The sequence below is a fragment of the Podarcis erhardii genome (genome assembly GCF_964252035.2).
Source record: "Podarcis erhardii genome assembly, chromosome: 10".
Lineage (NCBI taxonomy): Eukaryota > Metazoa > Chordata > Lepidosauria > Squamata > Lacertidae > Podarcis > Podarcis erhardii.
Window position 1 is genome coordinate 19,499,771 of NC_138500.1, and position 19,352 is coordinate 19,519,122.

At 42.7% G+C, this 19,352-nt stretch overlaps 1 protein-coding gene across 3 annotated transcripts; it reads right to left on the bottom strand.

Moving 5' to 3' along the window:
• Positions 1 to 1,532: 1,532 nt before the first annotated feature.
• CCDC77 (coiled-coil domain containing 77) lies at positions 1,533 to 18,895 on the bottom strand. 3 transcript variants are annotated; one of them, XM_081878904.1, is made up of 12 exons: positions 18,644 to 18,895; positions 17,533 to 17,588; positions 16,406 to 16,619; positions 15,338 to 15,480; positions 14,284 to 14,380; positions 10,408 to 10,480; positions 10,185 to 10,279; positions 8,008 to 8,156; positions 6,548 to 7,070; positions 4,673 to 4,798; positions 4,396 to 4,548; positions 1,533 to 3,263 (listed from the first exon to the last, which is right to left on the bottom strand). In XM_081878904.1, the coding sequence occupies exons 1-12, from the start codon at positions 18,878 to 18,880 to the stop codon at positions 3,117 to 3,119; spliced, it is 2,013 nt and encodes a 670-aa protein (XP_081735030.1). In that variant the 5' UTR covers positions 18,881 to 18,895; the 3' UTR covers positions 1,533 to 3,116. The 3 variants fall into 3 exon arrangements, with proteins under 3 accessions (XP_081735030.1, XP_081735032.1, XP_081735031.1); XM_081878906.1 differs by lacking the exon at positions 18,644 to 18,895 and adding an exon at positions 18,483 to 18,634; XM_081878905.1 differs by lacking the exon at positions 18,644 to 18,895 and adding an exon at positions 18,349 to 18,634.
• Between the last annotated feature and the right edge of the window lie 457 nt (positions 18,896 to 19,352).

The window sequence follows — 19,352 nt, forward strand, 5'->3', positions numbered from 1 at the left end:
GTTATATTCGATAATAGGATAAATAAGCAGGAAAAGAGCAGTTCCTTTGCTCCGCTTAATACAACAGAGGGACTGCGCCCCCTAGTGCTTTTTTATGTTACAACAAAACAGGAATCCTTATTTGCAGTCAACAGACCATTATAACATTTTATATCAATAACATTCATGAAAATACACATTAGCACAACTAAAAAACACAGAAATATAGTAATACTAAACATTATGTGTGTGTGTGTGAATCTATAAAATTCAGAAGTGATCTAGTGAGAATGGTGATATGTACTCAAAAACTTTGCCCCTTGCTCTGGGGCTGACTAATTTTAACCCTGACGCAGAGTATCATAAAAGACTCAGAAGAGTGGCCTGAATAATAATAAAAACAATAATAATATCCCACCCATCTGCCCAGGTTGCCCCAGCCACTCTCGACAGATGTAAAACAGGATATGTGTGTGTGTATTAAAAAAATAAAGGATTGGCTGGAATTATGTTTAGATTAACTTTATGGAAAGAGGGTAGGCAAGGGTTCATAGCAAAATGGGAGATTGCAGAAGCTCCAGGTTTAGTCTTGGCATCTCCAGTGAACAAGCCTTGAGACACTGGAGCTTCTCCTCCCTGGCAGAGCAGCCAATACTGCGCTGAATGGACAGTCTGGCTCTGAATAAGGCAGCTTCCTGTGGCACTAGTTATATTACTTTTCTCTACTTGCATCTTTAAAATGTATGTTGGAAAGTGGGAAGGAAACAACTGAAGACGTAAAAGCTGTGTAATGCTATGCCAGCATGATCTGATATGGTGATCTTCCCATGCATATGGTGAAGTTCCAGTGTCAAACTCACCTATTACCATATTCCAGCATTATAGAAATTAATATCTTTGGCCCTCAGTTCTCCACACATGTCTTTATGGCTAAGAGTTAGTTGCACAAGCCCATATCCCAATCACCTAGGGGCAGCTGTCTACAGACATCCACTTGTGCTATTGGCTCAACATATGTTCAGAGCGTGAGCCAATTTATGTTTGAAGTCTTAGCCTTTTCTTTTCATGGTAGCTGCCCTGTTCCTCCCATTTCCTCATCTCTATTTCCACCATAAGTACAAATGCATTTCAGGACGTCATCTCATCATATACAAGCATTCTTGGTATCATCTTTTAAGCAAGCGGATTCGGAAGATCTGCAATCGGGGAGAAAAGGAAAGCTGGGAATAGGCTCTACCTTTTGGAGGAAATTGGGCAACACTAGCTAGTGCAATCTTTTATTGACTTTGCATTGCAACCTACAGGTTTGTTAGCTAGGCACTTGAGAAGGATCACAGAACTTAATTTAGACATGAGAACCTGTAGCCCTCCAGATGTTGCTGGACTACAACTTCCATAATCTCTTACCATTGGCCATGCTGGCCGAGACTGATAGGACCTGGAGTCCAACATCTGGAGGGCCATAGGTTCTCTACCTCACCCATCTGACTGGATTCCCCCCAATATTCCTGTAAGGAATAACACAACTGTGTTTTTAATTAATCTAATTAGAAGTGTTTCAACTCCAATTTTATTATAAAATTTGAAGAAATCGACAAGTATAGCATAGAAGGTACAAAATACAAAGAGACACGGCTAAGGCATGTTCAATTACTGTACAGCATTTTGCTCTTCAGAGATCCTCAAGGTGTTGTTGTGTGTAAGCATGTCCAAATCATTACAAGCCAGTTCAAGCCAGATGAGAATATCGCTTTGATATTATTATGTTACTGGTGCAGGCAAAGAGCACCTAACACATCACATTTAATATTTGCAGTGCAAACAGTCTCATCTACATTACTCTTGCTTACCGTGTCAGATTTCTAAGGGGGAAAAACAAAATCCATCTGCCTGCCTGCTGTTTTGCATTCTCAGCTTCTTGCTTACTATAACTGCTGGCTTTCTTTAAAGAAAGCAACGAGGCGCAAACAGACTTTCCAGCTGCAGTTATTTTTGTTGTGAATTCTGTCTGGAGGTGCATGTTAGCGTTTACACATTAGCAGCAATGTGATATGGCTGTTTTGAGTACCCACACAAAGCCACAAGAGAATGGAGACCAGAAACCTCAAAAGGAATAAGACTTCTGATAGGATCACTTGAAAGGTTATATATTTCCTGCATGGAAAGCACTTCCCTCTAGGAAAAAGTATGGAAACCAAGTGTGACATATTGGTCAAAGGCAAGCAATTGCCTGAATTAAGACTTGCATTTCGGCTTGCAGAGGTGGTAGGAAATGGAAGCCTTGGTGACAAATACCAAGAGAAATGTTAAATTAATGTCAAGTTTAATGCTATAGCAGGGGACAAATGATGCTGCCTGATAACACTTCAAATGTTTATCTTGCAGCAGAAGAAATTCTGTAAGAAAACCTAAGCGATTCCCACGACTGAAGCAGCATTATACAACCCGACTCGAGTTGCATTTCTTTGGAAGCAAATTATTTGGGGTTCCTAATCTTCTTCCTGCCCTGCAACACAACACAACACAGCAGATTTGCAGATTGTGCAGGGCACGCACATATGCAGGAAGTGTGTGGAGTTCCACTGTGTGAGTAAAAGGTGTTCTGCTTGCGCAACTGTTTAGCTGAATACTGCCCAAAAGTGTGGATTTAACCAAGGGCTTCTCTTCATACAGACTGTCATCCACCCGTTACAGAGTAATTCCTGAGGGACATAGGGAAGTCGCTTCCCTCTTTTTAATAACCACTGACACACATAGTATGAGATCTACTTGAGCTGGTTTCTGGAGATGCCTGAATATTGCATCGTTCTTAGAACAGATGAAAACATTCCTGCAAGCTGCAAGAGCAACATAAAAGTTAGCCAATGACTCCAGCTCAATCTGTGCATAAACTGACATTGAGAAAAGCAGGAAGCCAATTCTAAACCCATGTAAAAAAATAAAAATAAAAATAAAGTAAGAGAGTTTCCTTCCAAACCTCACATTAGGTTTAATGGGTTCCTTAAGTCCTGGAGTATAAAGGTACATCCTAGAGCCACAGTAAGCTCCACGTGGTGTCACAAAATAAAGATACGAGAAAGCTGTTGCAACAATGGCCTTTATCTATATGCCACTGGTGTTGGCCGGCGTGTCTCTTATTAGCAGGCTCTGAGCTCATTTTCTAGCCCATAGATCTTTGACTTTAAATTTTTCAATTCCCCTTGAATTTTTTTAGTTCTCCTATTCCCCTGGCGAACTTCCTGCAGAATTGCAAGGTCTTGCTCTGGCCCCGCAGTTGCCGTCACCTAGAGAGGGAAACAAAAACAGATGGATATATAAAGGTTCAGTCAACTTGACCATCATTTTTCAAAAGGTGCATTGGCACCCTAAATGAAGAAGATAATGGACAGGATCAAATGCATCTTCCACCTTAGTCTAGCACTCTTCGTGTCCTCAAAGGAAGAAGAGTCCTTTAAAAAATAGTAGCAACACTGAGTCGGAGAACCATTTTTCCAGCTTCAGCTAGTATGGCAACTACAACGCTTCCCGAAAAAAGCTGGATCTCACCATGGTAATTTCTGTTCTTGTTATCTCCAGGTTAGACTATTGTAGGGTTAAGTCAACCTGGTATCTTCTAGATCAGGCTTCCTCAAACTCCAGATGTTTTGAGACTACAATTCCCATCATCCCGGACCACTGGTCTGGCTAGCTAGGGCTCATGGGAGCTGTAGGGCTGAGTTTGAGGAAGCCTGCTCTAGATTGTGGTTTGGCTATCCTGTGGTCTGTTGGCTACTGCTGCCCCTTCCTGCAATTCGTCATTTTCAAAAAACTTACAGGGTTAAAAAAATGCTTTCTTGACTGCTTTTGTGGGTCTCCGTGTTGGGTTGCCAAAAGGTTTGTGGCTATCCAAGCCTTCCCCTCACCCCATTTTTCTATCTGTTTTTTAAAACTGGATGGTTCACAACATAAAAATAAAAATGAGAACACAAAAATGCATAATAGAACAAAAGCAAACCAATAATCCCTGTCCCATAAACTCATTAAAAGGCCAGTCAAAACTATAGCAAAAGGGATACCAGATCAATTTTGAACATCTCCATTCACAGCTAGCAGGATTTCTAGTTGTGGGCTAGTATTTGTTTATTTTTCTTCCTTGTAACAGAATTGAATATTGCACCAGAGGAATTCTCTGTCTGAACATTCAAAATTAATTCTACCTAGGACTCAACTACGCAACTGCAAACAAAACGTTTTAAGAGTGTTGTAAAGTGCATTATACAAATGTGACGCTAGATGGCGATAGCGAGCTATGGCAAATTCAATATATTTTTCAAAACATTTTTTAAAAAAGGATTTTCACAGCGTTTTTTATACGTCTCTAGGTTCCACCCTAGTGGATCTCAGTCCTGTTCTTCTCCTGGTCATAACAACACTTACCTTGAAAAGCAGTCGCTCTACCTCCTTCAGACTTTGCCGAAGTTGTTTGATGTCCGTCTTAAAGCCTTCCACCTCCATGCAACGCCGTTTCTCCAAGGCCTCATAGCGCTGGGTCATCAGCTGCAGGCGCTTCCCCATCTTTTCTGAGCGCTCCTTTTGAAAGCAAACAGAAGATTACAGATCCCATGAATAACCCTTGCAGTAAAGAGGATGGAGGAGACTATCACAGCATGCCAAAGTGGTTGCTAAGCCTAACAACAGCAGGGAAAGGCATTACCTTGAAGATCTCTCGTCCTACATCTCCTTCCTCTCGAATCTTAGCCAGCTGCTCTTCCAGGGAAACGCACTGCTCTCGGAACATGTTTGATAGCCGCTGTTCCTGTGTTAATCGCTCCTGTAGCCTCTGTGATTGAGATATATATATATATATATATATATATATAAACCTTGGCTTATAAAATGCTATAAAGCAGAGAGAGGCCTTATGCAGAACTGCTTTCTTCCTAAACAGCACTACGAAGGCAACTAGATCACCCTGAATAATTAGTGGCTTCTATTATGACAAAGAAGGGCATTAGCAGGACCACCCTGTGCTTGTTTTAAAGTTAAGATGGTTTGAGACACTAATAGTACTTTAGCTCACATGCTCTAGTTGCAACGCTTTAGAATTCAACAAGTTAACTTTGCACAGGCAGCAAATGAAGAATGGGCACCAAACTGAACTACGTTCGGTGTTGTGTGTATGTTGCCTGGACAATGAACACAGATAACTATTTGTGTGTCTGAGGACTATTCTTAACCCCCTTTTCCCCTCCATTGCACACTAAAACAGACCCATATTTTTCAGTCTTTCAACAACAGCGACAAGTGATATGCTATAAATGAATGAATGAATTACAGAACTACTAATGATAATGAAGGAAAGAGGCACTCTCAACCTGTCAGGAATTATTATTATTATTATTATAATACACACACACACACACACACACACACACACACACTCTGCCTTTTTCCCTGATGAGAAGGCAGCTTACAGATAAAAATAAGAACTGCTAACATAATTTTTTAAAAAAATTGATAGAATTACAACTAGATACTTATATAAAAATTATAAAAACATACCAATAATTACAATGAAAACAGCAGAGGACCAGCCCTTTCATTAAAAGCAATCAGTTCCCAAAAGCCTTTTGGGACAAGAAAGTCTTCACCTGCTGGTGGAAAGACAGCAAGGAGAGAGCCGGTCTAGCTTCTTTAGGGAGGGAGTTCCAAAATATGGGAGCAGCCACCAAGAAGGCCCTTTCCTGCATCCTTACCAAGCCTATCTGTGGGGGTGGCATGATCAAGAGAAGGGCCTCCCCTGAAGATCTCAAAACCTGGGCAAGTTTGTATGAGGAAATACGTTGTTTCAGACAGCCTGGACCCAAGATAGGCAGAGCTTTACAGGTCATAACCAGCACTTTGAACTGTGCCTGGAAACAAACCCAGTCAGCAGTGGAACTGCTATAACAAGGGAGACGTATGTCCCCTAAAAGCGGCCCCAATCAACAACCTGGATGCAGATCTTATACAAACTTTTACATCACCAAGTGAACAGCCCCGCTAGATCAGAGCAAAGGCTAATCTAATCCACCTTTCTGTTCTCTTAGTGGCCAACCAGATGCCTGTGGGAAGTTCACAATCAGGCCTTGAGCACAGTACCACTCCTGTGGTGAGGAAAAAGCTACTCTTGATAACGGTGGATTGAAAAAGAAGACATGACTGGCAGGGCAGGACTGGCTTTTTCTGGCCCACGCAGGACCAGTCTGGATAGCTGGCCTTGGTGAAGATTTGATATTTTCATCCCCAAAAAGTTTTTGATTTGAGTTTCTACTGAAATGAGGCTGCATTTTAACATTGTATTTTAATCTTGTTTTTAAGTTGTATTTTAATCAATTGGTTTTATACCTGGTGTTAGCCGCCCTGAGCCCGGGTCTTGGCTGGGGAGGGTGTGGTATAAATAAAACTTAATAAATAATAAATAAATAATAATAATAATAATAATAGGCTACATCTCAATGTGCCACGGCACTAGGGGATGTTGACATTGCATGGTAATATATGTTTAAACCGTCAGAAAGCGCAGTTAGGTTATAGCAGTCCCTGTTACCTTAATCTCTGCACAGTATCGTTTACGGCATTCATGCTCTGCTCGTGAAAAGTGCTTGGCACCTCTGTCTTGCATTTTCCTCCTGCCAGGAGAAACTCTGCCAATAGAATACCGGTACGGGCTGCTGTCCCACCGCTCTGGGCTGCTTTCCCACTGTTCCGGGCTGCTGTCCCACTGCTCCGGGCTGCTGTCCCACCGCCCAGGGCTGATGCCTTGCTGGCCACTGTCCTGCCTTCTTCTGATGTCTCCTGAACCTTGGCCACTGTCTCGCCGGCCGCTGTCTTGGCTTCTATTGATGTCCTCCGAAACTCGGCCGCCGTCCTGCCTTCTCTTGATGTCCTCCCGACCTCGGCCGCTGTCCCGCCGGATCCTGCTCCACTTGGGTGCTGCTTTTCTTTTGTCCAGCTTCCTCAGAAGCATGTCCTTCTCTGCCATCCAGGATTTCTCATTTGCCCGTGCGTCAAACTTCATCTGGAGAAAATCTCTGGTGCTCTCGTGCAGCAAGTTCTGAACTTTGTGGTAACTGGAGAGAGGAATGACAATGAGCCGGTCACCAGTTTCTTCCCCTGCACTTCCATTATCCCAGTTACAAATCGGGATGGGAATCAATGGCTTGACAGTGCAATTCACTTTGTCAACAGGCAGCTGTCCCTGGCTTTGGACCCACATAAAACCACTATGAGGGACCTCAACATAGAGGCTGTCTTATATTAGAATCTTTGATCCATGGCTTACATTGGAGTCATTTGTTCATCTAGTTCAATATTGTCTATTCTGACTGTCAGCAGCTCACCTGACTTACCATACACAAGATCCTTTGGTTGGAGATCCGGTTATCTAACTTGGGACCTTATATGTATGCAAAGGATGTGCCTTACAACTGAGCTGTGAACCCTCCCTCAAATTAAAGCCAGCACCCAGAGCCATGCTTCTCTCCCATACCTGAGTAGGGACCCAAACCCTGGACCATCATATTAAAAATATGATGCTCTATTGACAAGAGCTACCTGTATGCATGCATATAATGAGTCCAAGTTCATATCTAAGGAGTAGGACAGTGCAAATGTATGACTGGTTTCTACCTTATGTTATGCTTGCCACTTTATACCTGCTACGAGAGACACAAAGTACCCTGTGACTTCACACAGTATCAAATCAACGCCAATAGGAGGTCCATGCACTGTCTTAATACAGTTGACCAGCACTTCTGCCCATCACAGTAGGGTTTGTTTTTATTGGTCCCCTTGATATGCTATGAAGGCACAAGAGGTGACCATCTTGCTGAAGCTAAGTAGGTCTGGGTCTGGTCAGAACCTAGGTGGGCGACTGCCTAAGAACCACACGTACATCACCACTGGTTCCACAATGAAAAAAGGTGGGATAGAAATGTATGTAAAATAACATAAATAAAATGATTTGTATTCAGACTGAAAGCAAAGACACATTCTTCTTGCACTTACTTCTGAGTAAGCTCCTTGATCTTCTCCTGGTCCCTCTGATGCTGGACCAGAGACTCTTCTATACGGATTCGTCTGTCCTCCAGCAATGCTTCAGTTTGTTCCTTGGACAGCTTGGCCTGTTCCTCTAGCTGAGCTTGAAGAGCTTCAACCTAAACAAGTACAGAAAAGGGGGTAGAATTTTCTGTTATGTTTTCCTCTGGCAGAACAGCTAACATTGTTCTATACACAAAGAATAACTGGGAGCCATAATGTTCAGAAGTGCGACTTCCACATTCTTAGAAACCCGTCCAAAGCAGCTAGATGCTGGAGAATAGCAGAAAAATGGCGTCATACCCTCCATATGAACTTTCTTTCTTCATCGCAATGGAAGACTTGATGCTGAACTAGATGGACCTTAGGAAGAGCTAGCATGGATATTATTTTTTTGTTCCTGTTGTGAGACTATTATGGAAGTCATTTGGTTAAAAAAATGCTTTTGCAAAGTAATCCCGGTCAGGTTCTTGCAACTGCATTTTTAAAAGACAAAAAAAGGAAAAAAAGAGCAGCATTTGATGTTGGATTTGGTTTTTGTTCTTGCTTTTTAACAGACAACTTTAAGCAGCCTTATTCAGCTATAAAAATAACTCTGAAGCTCTAGGTTTTGCACAATAAAAAGCTTCATACCTACCTAAACTGTCAATCTTGGAATATAAAAGCAATACTGATAACCAATTGGAAAGCTAAGAGATCGTATGATAGATTGGGGCAGTCAAACACTACAATGAAAGAGAAATAAGGCAGCTAAGTACCCAAATCAATGAACTCTGTTTTTAAGTTCCTTTACTAATTCAATGATCATGCTATTCACTGACCATGATTACTGCAATTGTCATATGACAAGCCAGTGATCTGGAGCCATTTCCCCCATTTCCCTCCCTTTTCCTCAAATGCACTTGATTCATCACCATATGAATGAGTTGCTACACTGGCTTACAAGTATGGGGGTGGGGGGGTGTTGTCACAATCAGCCACCCTAAGGAAAGATTTAAATTTTTTGAAGTCCAATGCAAAACAGACAACTCTTCTCTGAATATTGTGGCCTCTCTCTTTTTACTGTTGGCTCTGAGCATTTAAAGCAAAAATCAAAGTTTAACTGAGCGTGATGAGATCATAAGCAAAGAGAAAGAATAGGGTCTCAAATAAATTTACAGTATTGTTTTAAGATGCCTGAAAGTACATACCTGAAAACAAACACCACAGGAATGCCTTACTCACTGACAACAGGAACAAAAACACAAACACAGGAAGCAGTCTTATGCATTTAACTCACTGGAAGGGTTAATGTTCTAGAATGGCTTTAAGTATGTTTTAATATTTTTTTTAAAATTGTGCTGTTTTAACAGTCTGATGTTTGCTGCCCTAGGCTCCTACGGGAGGAAGGTTGGGATACAAATTTAATGAATAAAATTAAGCAATGATATACTTCTTGTTGGCTAGCGTTCTAAGATAATTTAACGGAAGAAAGTTAACGGAAGGAATGTTTACTCTCCTTTCTTCCCGGTGGTGCTGTTGGGACAGGACTTTGGAGCAAAGCTCTGGGAGTACCACTTCGCAAAATGAACAGGAAGGGCTAAAAGCCCACCTGAGTTGGCTTACCACTTTTTTTGCAGTAAGTACACTAGAGTTGGGGGAGGGTCACAGGGTCAAAGGAAATGTTCAGAGCAGTTCTTCCTCTCACCTTCCAAAGGTGTCTCTGTCTCCCTGAGGATGGCTCATCGTACAGGGCAGGAGTAGGCAACCTAAGGCCCGGGGGCCAGATCCGGCCCAATCACCTTCTAAATCTGGCCCACGGACGGTCTGGGAATCAGCGTGTTTTTACATGAGTAGAATGTGTGCTTTTATTTAAAATGCATCTCTGGGTTATAGGAATTTGTTCATTATTTTTTTTCAAAATATAGTCCAGCCTACCACATGGTCTGAGGGACGGTGGACTGGCCCATGGCTAAAAAAGTTTGCTGACCCCTGGTAGAGGGGATTATCACTGACCTAAATACTTGCTCCCCTGATTTCAATGGATGGCAATGTGCATAAAACCATGCCCATCATTGGCAAAGCTGGCTTTTCACGGAGAAAGAACTATTTGGTTTTAGAGATCTAAAAGCAACAGAAGTCCACCTGGGCTGCACAAAGCCACTTACCTGTAATAAGAGTGTTTGCTCATCTTTCTTGTATCTATCCTCATTTTCTGGTTTTTCTCCCTTTTCTGCTGGTTTTGTGGCACAGAGTTTTATACCTAGAGCAGAAATAAAAGTTGAATTGGTAAATAAAAGCTATATCACTCCTTTATTTAGATGCCCCCCCCCATGTCCACAATAGCCTCTCTCTTCAGATGTCCGAGATAATTTTTAGCTTCTCAGTTACCTGCTTTTGAAGTATGCTTGCCACTTCGATCATGTGAATCTCTGCCCTTGATTAGCTTTTGAGGTATAGTGGCCTGCAAGGAAAAAAGGAGTTTACTTTCTGCTCTGCTTTTGAGATAGGCTTCAGTAGCAATACAATGCAAAAAGCCTTAGAGGGAAAGGAATTTTAAAGTAAAATAGGCACATGACTGAATCCCAGAATGCAACATGAAGTTGTGGCTCAGTTCTCCCTGCAGCTTCGTTACTCTAGCAGCCCAGTTCCTAGAAGGGAACTTCTACCCATGTTGTGTGTACAGGTCTCAACTAGCTCTGCCACCCAACAGCACCAAATGGGTGGTGTGTCACTGCTGGAGTTGGGCTTCAGAATTAGGAGTCAGCTTGCCCCCTATATTGTGTTCTGGGTCCTAAGAGTTGGTCCTTTAGCACTGCAATGTACAGGACTGGGTCTGTATGCACCGATCTGTAGTGCTCCATGAAGTCACAAGCGAAGCACAGAACGGCAGAGAATTAGGTAGAGGGGGATGATTTGGCTGCAGAACAGGCTTCTGCTTACAGAACGGAAGTTTTCCCTTTTTCTCCTTCTGCTCCACAGATGTGCTCTGGAATGTTGTGGGAGAGAAAGGAGAAGGGTGGTTTTTTTGGTGTGGGGGTGTTGCTCAGACAAACACAGAACATTGACTAGGGTTGATGAGGCCTAAGCCATACCTACTTCCTACAATGTTGAGTGTATTTCCCGCTTTTGGAAGACAGGTGGAGCTACAACCCATTGTGCTGCCTTTTCATCCTGGGAGGAATGTGCAAACCATTACTGCCCTGCAGAGTCAATTTCTTTTTCTGGTAAATGCAAATGATCAGGGTTGTAGCTCTTGCTCTAACATTATAACCCCCACACTAGTAGCATGTCCTTGTTAGGCCTGAGCATTCCTAAAACCTTTTGTTTTTTAAAATAATTTTTATTAACCGACCAATCAAATCAAATCAAATCACATCACATAAATTCCGAATTACAAAGCCGAATTTTAAATTTTTGTTGAGGGGACCCATATTTCAAGATCCGAAGGGGGATTCCGATCATCTTCTTGCTACTGCGTTCATATCTAAATCAGTCCAAATAAAGTTCATAATTCTATCCAGTCTTATCTTGCTGTTTCCACATCGCATCTTGTTCGCATATTTTTTCTTTTTTCTTTAAGATCTCTTCTGATAATCTCCTTAAGCAGAAAAACACCAATTATATCCTGTGTGGATTTTTCCGTTCGTCCAATCCTCATATCAAGATGGTTTCCATATATCATCACTTTCATAAATAACATCGCTCTTTCCATCATTAATCTCAGGATCTGTCGTTCTTAAGTCCCACTGAGGAGTCTCACCCACAATATAAAAACAGCTCTTTTCCTCCTCCCAGACTCAAGTCCTCCAACAGAGCTTGCCAATATGGCGATGGTATTTTTAACTGCGTCATTCCAGAGCTCTTAAACCTTCCACGCTCTTCTTAAAACATGCTTTGGTTAGAAAATTTATCTCCACACAGTCGTAAATCCAAAGCTTAAGTCATTAAAATGGCATTTCTGACTTGTGGGGGGGGGGGATTCTTGTTTAATCACATAGAGGAAAGAAAGGAAAGTTTTTTTCCCCCTCCCCCATCCAGTCCCTTTGCCATACCGAGTCTTGGCATATCTTCTCATGATTGATTCTTGTTCCTCCGACTCGTCTTGTTTATCAGAGAACTCTTCAGTTAGCAGTCTTTACTCCCCCTCCTTCCTTGAAATATGTGCATTCGTTCTTCCTAATTGTTCCTTCTGAAGTTCTTGCAGCTAGCGGCGTGGATCAGAGACAGCGTCCAGGAGCACCGAGATCCACAGGAGGGCCTAGTGCTCCCATCCCCACAAATTCGGGGGTGGTATAGGGCACAGCAGGCAAGGGCAGCCCCCCCACAATCTTGGGGGGATAGGGAGGCTATTTACTCCCATCACAGCCTCCTAATTACCCCCTGTGGGTCGGAGAGATGTTATTGTCAGCCACCTTCTGATGCGCCCCTAGTGGCCCCTCGGGCATTCCTAAAACCTTTTGAGGAAGTAAGGAAGTAAATGTGCTCAGAATCAGGAAACTGGACACCAAGCCCTTTGTTACAAGTGTCTTTCTCATCTGTGTATACTTGCTGGCGAAATCAAAAACAAGCAAACCTCCGGAACAAATAATGGTAGACAGCTGGTTGAAATCATTTGCACTGATTGTATTAAGTAGCTGTTTTTGCAGAGATAACTGTTGCTTTTTAAAGACTACCCACTGGAATTTGTAACTATGTAAGGCACTGGATTTAGTGGTACAGTGGTACCTCAGGTTAAGTACTTAATTCGTTCTGGAGGTCCATACTTAACCTGAAACTGTTCTTAACCTGAGATACCACTTTAGTTAATGGGGCCTCCCGCTGCTGCTGCGCCGCCGGAGCACGATTTCTGTTCTCATCCTGAAGCAAAGTTCTTAACCCGAGGTACTATTTCTGGGTTAGCGGAGTCTGTAACCTGAAGCGTATGTAACCCAAGGTACCACTGTATGGGGTAAAATCAATAAACTTTTAATAATAATAATAATAAAAGTAGTAGTAGTAGTACCCCATCCAACTGACTGGATTTCCCCAGCCACTCTGGGTGGCTTCGAGCAGATATAACAACACAATAAAATATCAAGCATTAAAACTTCCCTACACAAACACACCAATTACTTCTTATGACAGTGGTACCTTGGAACTCAAACGTAATCTGTTCCGGAAGACCATTCGAGTTCCGAGGCGCGGCTTCCGATTGGCTGACAGCTAGGTTTTTGCACAGCAGAAGCCACGTCAGATGTTAGTGTTCTAAGGAACATTCGAAAACCGGAGCACTTACTTCCAGCTTATTGGCGTTCAGGAGCCAAAACATTCGAGAATGGAGCCTTTCGAGTTTTGAGGTACCATTGTAATAGCAACAATATTAACTACAGTCATAACCTGGCTTGGATCCTGAGTTGCCCTTTTTAGGAGGAACTTCAGTGCAGTGGGGGTTCCTACTGACAAGATTTCAGCCCCTAGTACCCATTTCTAAACCTTCTGCAGCAGATTTTCACAGTGCGCATGGGGATGTGGGGGAAACCGTTAAAAATGACCTCCCCTCCCCCAGTGGGAGTATCCCATGAGCAAAATGCATCTTAAGGGAATTAAGGATCCTAATCCCTATTTATCAATCTCAATTTTTAAGATACCTGAAGTGGGTATAGGCAGAATAACTACAGCAATCACTGTTTTATCTTAGTTTTCGCTAAGCAGAAGATTAAGAAATGAATAACAGCATATAAGCAATTTCAAAAAAAGGAAAGACTGCAGATCTGTTGAGCTACATATCTGACAAAGTGGGCTCTGACCAATGGAAACTTTTACAGTATCACAATATATTTATTAGGCTTTGCTCAATGGGTTACTTTGTGAAGGCTATTCCACAGTTACAGATTTTAGAAGGATAGTTCTGTTAGCCTACTTTTGCTTAGGGATTTAGACTGCAATCCTTTGCACACTTACCCAGAAGCAGGCTGAACTCAGCAGCGCTTACTTCTGAGAAGACATTCACAGGATTGTGTAGCATGGCATATAGTTATTTCCACTCCAGAAATTTACTCTAGCTATTTCACTATATATTGCTGCAATTCTTTACTGTTTTGCTGTCACGATTTACTATTGTTACTTTACATGTCACATCCTGCTGAACTTTATTGTGTTAATATGCTTTGTGAACCACCAAAGGCAATGCCTTTAATGTAATTTATATCTCACAGAGGCAACAAAGAACAGTTTAGAAAGAACCCGAAATAAAAATGTCTTGCAGGTTAACAGAGGTGCTCTTACCTTGTGAGGTGGTTCCTTGCAGAAATAGGTAACTTCGCCACTGTCTGTTCCCAGTAAAGCCAAAAGATGCTGGATCTTCTTTCTATCCTCCAGCTCTCTGAAATCAGTTTAAAATGACTTATTTCTGTTCCCAAAGGCACTAGTTGGTGCACCCCTAAGGCTAACTAGTGGAAGCCCAGGAAACATCTAAGAAGTGGGAATAGATAGCTTGCCTGTCTGTCTGCATACACTGGAGAAATTCTCTTTCTTGTAGAATCTGGCTGCTGAACAAGATCTTATGTAAAGACAGTGTGTAGTGAAAGGTCCCCAATTTCCCCTATCCTATTTCTTTCTCTCTTCTCACTAATGTTGCATCTATTCCACAAAGAATTGACGGAGCATATAGCAGCTCCTTCCTACTCAAAATGAGGACTCAGATTGCCAACTGCTCTGCATATCCTAACACAGCAGTTCAGCAAAAAGAAAAGAAATAGTCTCTGAAGCCCTTCCAGCCTGCTGTAACAGCCCAATGGCCCATCTAGTCAAGCACTCTGTTCTCACCATGGTCAACCAGCTGCCTGTGAGAAGCCTGCAAACAGAACCTGAGCACTGTCGCCACCTAGTGCCACATTTGTATATTGCACTTTACAACACGCTTAAAACATTTTATTTGCAGCTGTATAGCTGGGTCCAGGGTGAAAAACTCTTTTCTATCCACTTTCTCCATGATATGCATTACTTTATAAACTTCTAACATGTCACCTCCTATTTGCCTTTTCTCTAAACTAAAAAGTGCCAAATGCTGCAACATTTCCTTGGGTGGGAGTTGCTCCACCTCTTTATCATTTTGCTTGCCCTTTTCTCAGCCTCTAGAACAACAGCAGAGGAGATGGGACAGCAGCACATCTACTTTAGGATAGGTAGCATGCACCACATTCTTCCCTGTAGATCTCTTCATGTGAGAGAGAACAGCAAGTATCTCAATCCCTGTAACTTTAAAAAGAAATGGCACAAACATGCCACTCCCCTCTGTTCTGCAGGCTGTTTTTTCACTCTTGCCACCTAAGCAACAAACCTGATTTTCAGCCTGTCGTTCTCAGCGTAAAGGCGCAAGACATGCTCCCTCTCCTGAAAGAGGAAAACCTGCATGTCACTCAGAGCCTTCTGCAGCTCTGCGATTTCTTCTTCTCGCTGACGCATTTCCCATTGTAATTTGTGCTGCAGGGGGGAAAGGGAAGCATATTGTTATTGATCACCTAGCCGTTACAGCAAAGGTAGGGCAGAGACAGGGTTTCTCATTGCTCATTGGGAAACAAATACTGCACTGATGAAATAACCTTTGCTCCAAATCCCCGGATTACTACTCGCAACTGTTTCATATACCTATTAAATCGTACGAAAGACAGAACGGAGCACTGTGGAACCCAGCAGGACAATTGCTATGAGGCCACATAAGTTTCCCAATGCTAGTCCTGGTAGTGACCCTGGAAGTAGGAGTGGCACTATTGTACCCCAACCCAAGTTACTCCAGGATGACATGATGGTCCACTATTGAAAACTAACATTCTGGGATTCTCCAACACCAACTCTGCCAGTTCAGTCACAGAAGCTGCTGGGCAGCGGCACTGGAGGGACACCAGCAAAATCCCCATTTTGCCTTTCTGACCCTACATTAGGTACAACCCCTTACATCCCATCTATATTTGATTGATATTAGTTTTCAATAAAATAAGCTACTGGTTTAATAGTTGCCATATTAGAATTCATTTTATTTAGGATGAGGCTAAGGGTTTGATACTCAAACCCAGGTTTATAGTTTTAAAACTGAGCAGCACAAAGACTTCACTGCTCAATACTTCAACTTAGTATTAAGTATTAAGGGTCCTTCCCAGAGCTATAGATAACTCTGGCAGCTACTGCCAGGCCCCACTCCATTCACATTTACTCCTCTTTGTATTTTCAAAATGGACCAACACTCCTCACTTGGAATTTCCCAGAAAATCCAAGATGGCAAATACTCTCTTTGTAAACCAAGTAACAAAGCATATCAGCAAACACTAAATCCTAATTCAAAATACTAAACCTGGCTTTGCCAACCACCGGATAAACTGATCCATTCACCCATCTTTTGCTTTTCCCATACCTGCTCATCATGTGAAGCTTTATATTTCTCCAGCCTTTGGACCAGTTCCTCATGCTCTTCATCAAAGTCTGCAATCTTCTTTCGGTAGTATTCCAGCAGTTGCCGGGAAGGGCGGAGAAAGGCCAGACGTTCGTTGATTGAAGGAAGAGGAGTACAATCATTCTGGTGAGGTGATGGGAAACTAGAGTTGGGGGAGCCGTGGCCGGCAGCTGACCTGAACACCATGATTGAATATAACAAGAACAATTCTATTACAAAGTCATAAAGACTACCAAACGTCAATTCTTGCAGTTAGCAATAACATAAAAACACAGAACGGTTTCACACAGGTCACAAAATCTAGACCTGAATTTAATCTATCCCACCTCCAGTTTCTCAAAAGCTGTGGCAGGCTCCCTTTGGGGAAAATGAAACACCTGGAAAGGATTCTGAAACTTTCTTTCCCACTAGACAAAAACTGAGTGGCATTATTGCACCTTGGGAGAAGACCCTCAGTGATCCATCTTTGATTTTTGAGAAACTCAATTTCTCCTAAAGAAGGTACCTTTCCCCTACCTTCTGTAAAACCTTTTTGGACAAAGGCATGACTAAGCACACCCAAACATCCAAAGGTGTCAACATTGGCATTGTTCCACATCCAAAATTGGCTCTTCCACTTCACCACACTCATGCATCAGCATATACATGCAGGAACACCTGAAAGACGCATGGGCATTTCAGGGTATTTGAATTTCCACCTGCTCTTGGGAATTACCTCACCTTGTCCTCTGTACAGATACTTTCCTTTGTGTTGCTCATTTAAGGAAAAAGGGGGAAATTAGCACAATGACAAAAATTGGTTGTGTGTGGTCTGCATGTGTATACACAAGAGTGGTGTACCCGCACCAACTTTAGCCTTGGTTATGCCACAGCTTTTGGCCTATGCAGTCCTAAAGGGCTGGCCAACAAGAAATGTGGCCTTTGGACCGACAAAAGTTGGACAACTCTGTCTTAGGGGTAGGCAGGTACCAAGCTACAATACAATGTTCTACCTCTACGTGTGGAATGGCAGATGGTCTTCAAGAAAAGATATTAATAATACTTAATACAAATGAAGAGGAAATCAAGCAGTCATTTCCTTGACTTACCTTTTGGAGGCAGAGGGTGTTCTTGGAGAGGAAGTCATGTTGCTCACTCCTACCACCTGTAGTAGTGCCAAATATGCCTTTTTTACTCTTTGGTAACAGAAGCATAAAGCCAAAGATTCAGAGAAAGTGTATTAACGGTTCTCAGGTGGCCCATTTTTATTTCCTCACAAACAGATGCATGTGCTCAAAGAAAGTGGTTTGAGAACCAAATTCTTCAATCTGATATGGCAAACTATGCACTTGTAACAGGCTTCATACACGATAGTGCACATATACATGATTTATTACATTTATCCTATCACACACAGCTAGGAATTTCAACCAAAAGGCCCCTACCTTTCTGCAGGGGCTAATGTCTGCTACCAGCCTACCCACACAGAATTGGGAATTTGCCAGGGTTTGTGGCCAAGGAATAAAGTAGTGGGAAAGGTAGCAGGGATAGTCAAAACAGGAAGGATGTCATGGGACGGGGTAGAGAGAAATAAAGTACCGTAATATGACTGTCGGAAAAGTGGCTTAAATTATGGCAAGTTGTTATGAGCAGATGCTAGCAAGGGACGTACCTAGGGCTGGTGCAACCGTTTTACCACCCCACCCCGCTTTCTATCCCTGAAACAGCTGTGAGGTTGAGTGGTCTCAGAGACAGCGACTGGTCCAGGGTTACTTTTAGCTAAAAAGTGACTTAAACCCAACTCTCCCCAAGCCCAAATTGCTAGGCAACACAACACGCTGGTTGCCTCCAACCCCACACCCCAAATAATCTGCTGGCTGTAAACCTGTATATTTGCCTGCTTGGGCATATTTGTGGGGACCCACCTGATTTCTGTGGCTGTAAGATCTTTTACATTGCTTCTGAGTATTGCGTTTTAATGGTTGTAACCCGCTGTAATAGTAATAATAATAAGTGGGGATCTTTACTCTCCTAGTCATCTGAATTAGACGCCCCCCAACTTTTAAAGATGAAAATCAAACAGGAGCCCCTTCTTTTCTGTCCTAGCAAAGCACCGTGAACCCGCCCCACGGAGCAAGCAGTTTGCATCGTGTCTCTCTCCGCTCCTGCCCCACTTCGGCCATCCCGCGCCTCCCCGCCGCTCACCCCAAACACACTAACCGCTCTAACACTCCCGTTCGCGCCGCAGCTAGTGCTCCTCTCAACCGACGAACCAAAAAGCCAAGCCGAGGGCCCCTCCGCGCCTACAAGTATTCTCCAATCGTAAGAGCTGTAAGAAACGGAGTCGGAGCTTTTCGCCCAATCCCAGCTCTCTTGCCATCCAGCAATACTTTTAAACTCTCGTTTACAAGGGGAAACGAAGCCCAAACGTGGGAAGAAAGGAAAGCGGCGGCACATGCGATGAGTCGGCGATAGGCTTATAGAGGCATGTTAAAAGTTAATCCAAACCCTTCGCCAAAACGAAAGCAAAGAGGGAATTAATATAAATCAAAGCAAAACGTTTTCTGGTATATTAAATCCCCATTTAAGTGAGTAATAAATTACTACGTCGTTTATTTCCAGAGAAGTCACCCTGTTAATCAGTTTGCAGCATCAACTAAGAGCAGGAACCCCCAACCTTCGGCCCTCCAGATGTTTTGGACTACAATTCCCATCATCCCTGACCACTGGTCCTGCTAGCTAGGGATCATGGGAGTTGTAGGCCAAAACATCTGGAGGGCCGCAGGTTGGGGATGCCTGACTAAGAGCCTTGGGATACTTTTAAAAGCACAGCACATTCCTATGTTTACTAAGAGGCAAAAAAAATTCATTAACGCTTAGGCGTTAGGCAGTGGGATCTACTTCTGAATAAACTTAACTAGGGTTGGTG